Source organism: Rhea americana, unplaced genomic scaffold (genome assembly GCF_003343005.1).
Source record: "Rhea americana isolate MKP2758 unplaced genomic scaffold, rheAme1 scaffold_18, whole genome shotgun sequence".
In the NCBI taxonomy this organism is placed as follows: Eukaryota; Metazoa; Chordata; class Aves; order Rheiformes; family Rheidae; genus Rhea; species Rhea americana.
This window is the reverse complement of record NW_028185927.1, coordinates 3,308,296-3,314,295: the sequence shown is the minus strand read 5'-3', so window position 1 is coordinate 3,314,295 and position 6,000 is coordinate 3,308,296. Positions and strand designations below refer to the sequence as shown.

Below are 6,000 nucleotides of genomic sequence, written 5' to 3'. Positions count from 1 at the left end.
AGGGGAGGTGTAGAGAAATTATTTAAATCCAGGAGACATTCTGAGATTGGGCAAATATTTCACTTGAGCTCAAAATCAAAATGAATTGACTTTTTTTTTCTGAAGGAGCTTTGACATTGAAGAAGTTAGTTGCACAATTCCCACTTCAGCTTCTGTTTCTCTTTATTTYTTAAGTACCCCTTTTTGAAGGATTTGATGTTTTGTGTGCTTGTGATATCCCTGTTTTGAGACAACTGAAAAGAAAGCATAACTGCAGAAGAAACGTAAGAAATCCTGTCTTCATGGTGCTGTTACAGGATGTTAGTTTTTGAGAATTAGGAAAAAAAAAAAAACCCCAAAACCAAACTATTGCATTGACTTGGAAAACCTGTTTTAAGCCTCTATTTTTATCTTAAATAAAGGCAAAATGTCCTAAGAGRAAAAGCAGACTATCCGTATGCTCTTCTGGAGTGTAGGTAACTTTGTAACATAGATACCAAATGGATTATAATCAACAGTTTTGCTCTTCACAGTATTGCTGATTGAGGAAAGAATTTTTTCTTATAAGCAAGAGGAGTTACATATGACTTCTCTTGAAATGTGGGTCCTTGGGAGCCACACTGTTAGCCTTTGGTTTTGTAATGTGTCCAAAAACCTGTGATCCACAGATTTTTCTAGCAGTAAAACTATCAATTTGAACAGTGTTTTTTTTTTTCTCTCACTTTATAAATGCCACATTTTGGGTACTTTTAACCTTGGCTGAAAGTAGGGAGCATGATTCTTGTTGGTTGTTTGATGGGACCTATAATATGTCTTTAAAAGAAATGTAAATCAGATATCTTAATCCTTAATTTCTTTTTTTTCCCATGTTTTATAGTGTCTGCCATAGTAAAAGTGCAGTGGGCTCTAAGTTTTTATTATTTCTAGTAAACTGATAGAATTTGTGTTAAACTTCTTTTTCTGCAAAGACTAACATACGTCTGCTTCTCTTATTTTAGCTGTATTTGGTTTAGTGTTTTCAGTGTCATTTTTCTAACCAGGCGGAGGTGAAAGGGATTTAGCCAGTTTTCTTAGCAGTACATTTCAGCTGATTGTGGCAAGATTTTCTTCTGTGTACAGGTTAAATATTTCTTTCCCTTTCTTCAAGTGAAGGATCGGGATTTTTTTTTTTTTTTTTTTTTTTTTTTGAAGTTTTCTTCAGCAGAGGTTTAGGAAAAAATATGTACGTATATGTGTGTATCATACGTATACATATTTTAAGCACTTACGCACTTATTGTTTATAATTTGAAGAGATAAAAGAATTTAGGAAGAGATAAATAGCTCTAATACAAAATTAGTTATAGGAAATAGTTTTTAAATGAAAATTGATGCCTGGTTTTAAATTAACTTTGCTGAAAATTACAGTGCAAGTCGAAGGGAGAAAGAAAAATTTGATTGATAAATACAAAGTCTATGTTGTGTGACAGCATTATGCTTTTTTTTTAGCTGCCATTAAGCTCAGCAATAATCTGTTAAATACTTTTGCAAGTGCTGATCTTTCGCTCCACAATACTGTTACAGAACGTGGATTTGTCAAAAGAAATTATTTTAAGAAGTTTGAACCTTGATTCATTAGAGAGCAAGTTCCTAATGGCTTCTGCTTTTGTTTTAACATTTGCTCTCAGTCTCATTGAACTTGTAAAAAGTTGATGTTAAAAATAAATACATAAATTAATAAATATGACAATATCTTTCAGAAGAAACCAAAGATACAGAGGTTCCCACAGTACCTCAGAATAGCCAACTGACCTGGAAGCAAGGCAGACAGTTACTAAGACAGTAAGTAATAYCACTGAAAACCAGTGTATTCAAACCTTTTCCTGAGTTATTAGGAGCTGTGTGTATGTTTACTCTATGAAACTGTAACTGAGATGGGCRGCAAATAGTGGTTCATTATACATGGCTCTGTAGTCTTGAGCTTTCCTTTAAATAATAGAGATGAAGCTTTTGGATGCCTTGTGGCCTAAGCTTTTGGTTGAATGTTGGCAGARCAAGCTACAGGTGGAATGCCTAGATTTGTTTTGCAGAGGCAGGCTTTTCCGTAARTGATGTAATTATGACATTCGTTTTAGCAGTTAATACTGATTTCTTTCCTTTTTCTCTAAAATGTATTTTCTCTTTCTAATGCRTGCAGATATCTTCAGGAAGTAGGTTATACAGATACAATATTGGATGTACGCTCTCAGCGGGTAAGGTCTTTGCTTGGGCTCTCCAATTCAGAAACAAATGGTTCAGTAGAAACAAAGAACTTAGAGCAGATCCTCAACGGAGGTGAATCTCCTTCATCAAAACAAAAGGGACAGGAAATCAAAAGGTAAGTGAAGAGATAGAAAATGCGTAAGGTTTAAGTATGTATTACTTGGTTATTGATAAGTACTGCTCAATTCCCATTCAGTTTTAACTCTGAAGTCTCTGAAAACCTCCAGTGTAGCTGACTATGAAATTAAATGAAATTGGCTATAAGTCTTAGGAAAGTAGGAAGGGCTGTAGGACATGAGTTCAGTTTCAGTAGTACTTTAGAAATACTATTTTCAGGCAAGATAGTGTCAAGGAATGCTTTTCACCATAAAGAATTAGACAGCTGTAGAAACTCTTCTTCAAACAACCATTTCTTAGATTTGAAAGACTGTTAAGTCTGATTAATCTTCTAAAATCTCATCAGCAAGTAAAACTGACTTTCTCTTAATTTTTTTTGTTTTTTTTTAATTAGGAATTCTGGTGATGTTCTTGAAACATTTAACTTCTTAGAAAATGCAGATGATAGTGATGAAGAAGAAGAGAGTGACATGATAGAAGATATTGCAGAAGGAAAAGAAAAGCATCGGATAAATAAGAAACACAAAGTAAGGATTATTTTTGATATTGTGTTGCATGTAGATCTGAAATCCCCTTTTAAAAAAGAAACCGTATTTTTTTTCACATAGCTAATTACTAATGGTTTTATCATTTCAGTTTCTCTACATAATCTGAGCCCTTTTACAAGGCAAATTTTGTGCAAGACAATGTGCATCCTTTCTGAGTTCTAGAGAACATAGAGACAGTCCCTTGTGGAGAAAAAGMTAAATGATGTAGTAAAAAAGCAGATTCCATGCCAAATAAATATTTAAATATTTAATAAATATTTAATTCTTTTATGCAGCTTATTAATTAAATGTGTTAAGATCCTAGCAGAGACTTGTCTCCAGTGGCCTTCTTCATAAGGCTCAATTAAATTTTGTGCTGATTTGTTTTTCTCTGTTCTTTCTGTGAGCAGCTCTCTAGGTAGGATTGGATAATCTGTCCCCTTTCGTTCTTTTTCCTCGTTATGGAAGATTTCTCATGATTGGGTTTGTTGTATGCAAAGACCTTTATTTATGACCATGCTACTGACATTTTAAATATTTTTTGTTCACTTGAACGTACTGTGTAGCATGATGGCCCTTTCTGTCTTCATGYTGAAAAATGTTTTTCCATGTAACTAAGTCCTCATTGAGAGTAATCGGTATCATTTCTAACCTAAGTATTTAATGGTAGAAAGTTTTCATGCTTCATTTGCAAATAATAATAATAATAAAAAAATGCTTACGTGTTTGCAGATTGGTAATGAAGGTTTAGCGGCTGACCTTACAGATGACCCTGATACTGAAGAAGCTTTGAAAGAATTTGACTTTTTAGTGACAGCTGAAGATGGTGAGGGAGCTGGAGAAGCCCGAAGTTCAGGAGATGGAACAGAATGGGGTAAGATGCTAACGAAAGTGTTTAGGAATGTAAATGTAGGAAGATGTGTTCATGACAGTATATGTCAGTTGCAGCACCTACTAAAATGGAGTGTATGTGCGGATGACTGAAGATCAAATGCTAGTGATTAAATAATAGGATACTGTATGTTGAAACTCCATATATTATTGTAGTTGCCACAGATAGGAATATTATATTTGTTTTATATTTTGGTTTTGATTCCAAAATTTAAAAAGGAAAAATATTTTCTTTCTTACATAGGAAAGGCTAGGATTCTGTATGTTTTTATGCCTGAATTAAATCAGCCTTCAAATCTAGATTTTTTTTTCTGTTTGCTTTTATCAGGAGCTTTAAGTTCTGTTGTACTCAAGTTRAATAAATTTATCTTCAGTACACCTTGAAAAAAATTGGATTAGTATAATCAGCTTTCCTTACTAAGATTTTTAGATGCTGTTGCTAGTGTAGCTTGCCTTTAGTAGAATCACTACACTTTCCAGTACTGTTTCAACTTTTTTTTTTTTTTAGGAGTAGACAGTAAAATTAAACAGGTTGCCATTCCAGTGTGAAACACATTGAGCTAAACAAATGTCAGGAACTCCCAGGACTTTAGATCTTTCAAAAGAAGAAATTGAAAGAAAGAATTCGTATAGGAAAAAGAATTAATAGTTAGGCAAGACATTAACGTCTGCCTTGATATGGTAGTTGACAGTCTTTGTTTCTGAACAGTGGTGCGAAGCAGTTCAGCRGTTGTGCACAGGTCTTTGACCATAAGACCCAAAAGTGCCATTAGACCACCTTTTTTGGAATAAAACTGTCAATCAATATTGGGACAATGATTTTGTTACTTTMGGATAAACATGTCGGTGAGCAAACACAATACAAGGATCTACAGAAATCGAAATGCTAGTACATCTTGCAGGAAAATCATCCAGTCTTGATTTGAAGGTACTAAGGATTAGAATGCAGTTTTTCTTGGAAATTAATATCAAAAGATTAGTCACTTTTATCTTTTAAAACTCAGTCTTATTTCTTATTCTTCGTCTTACTGAAAGACAAAACCAGACAAACTATAACCTTTAGTTTTGATAGTGCCCATCTAGTTTTAAAAGCATTTTAGTACCTAGTGTTGTCCCTCTTTGACATTTGGATCATCTTTTTATTTATTTTTTTTTTAAGCAAAAGAGACAAATCTCTTAGAATAAAATATTTCTCAACTCTGAAACCAAATTTGTGACTTTCAGTTTTCACATCACTTCAAATGTAGAGTAATACAGAAAGTTCTGGTTCTAGCATCAGTCTTACCATTGTTACATGGAAGTAAAGGCATTCTTCTTGATACTCTTAATTCATGCAGTCAAAGATTTCATTTATCCTTTTTGTCACAGCATCATGCTGAAACTGAACTAACTTGTCCATGCAATCCCAAGTCATTACTCTTCAAGGTTACTTTTCAGCCTCTATTGTCATATTTTCAGATAGTTTCCCAAAATCTGGGCGGGGTTGATTTGAGTTATTGATGAAGTTGACCTATTACTCTTCTCAGAGAACAGTTTTGAAGTTCTTGCATTAGTTTGTTAACCCATAGCAAAAGAGAGGCAGATCATTTTAAGAGGATTTTTGTTTGTTTCTTTGTTTTTGTTTTTAACAAAGTTTTGCGAACTTGTGACTTAGCTAATTTTGGTAACTGGTCCAACCATGGTAGCTCCGTTGATATCAAAGAGCTCACATGTGAGGCAAGGAAATGGGGAGGAGGAAGCAAACCTACTTCCATYTCAAAAGGATGTTTTCTAGCTTCTGCCACATGAAGGCAATATTTGTAAGCTTTTCTAATGTATTATACCAATTTACCACCTAAATAAGCCAGAAGACAGAATTTTAACTCTAGTAGAACTGYCATCCTCATAGTATGTCACTGATTTTGATGTAGTTGATCTTTCTTTAAATGCATGCTTAAGAATACATTCTGTCAGGTTTGGGGATTGTTTCTTTTCTTGAAAAATTGGTGTGTAAAGTTGAATATTTAAAGGCAGTGTTTCTTTATTACCTATCTAAAATAATATTTGAAATAGTCTCCCACTTAAATGCCTTCTATGATGAATAATAATTGTCTAAGCCAATTTGCCTTCTTTAGCCTGTCACATTATCTTAAACTCTCTGAAACTAATATTCCTTGAAATCTCTAAGAATATCTGTAGGTAGCTTCAATTTAAGTGAATACTTGCCATTTCTTTGAGAATGATTGTGTCAGCAGTCAATGTAGTAT

The 6,000-nt window shown here is 33.6% G+C and overlaps 1 protein-coding gene across 1 annotated transcript in view; it reads left to right on the top strand.

Annotated features, from left to right (window-relative positions):
* Positions 1–1,707: 1,707 nt before the first annotated feature.
* Positions 1,708–6,000, top strand: part of STRN3 (striatin 3) — a gene marked incomplete at its 5' end in the record, with an annotated part of 36,354 nt that continues 32,061 nt past the window's right edge. Inside the window, 4 exons of the mRNA XM_085301665.1 lie at positions 1,708–1,799; positions 2,155–2,334; positions 2,731–2,863; positions 3,596–3,737. Coding sequence (XP_085157791.1) covers positions 1,708–1,799; positions 2,155–2,334; positions 2,731–2,863; positions 3,596–3,737 — 547 coding nt within the window. The remainder of the gene's footprint in view (positions 1,800–2,154; positions 2,335–2,730; positions 2,864–3,595; positions 3,738–6,000) is intronic.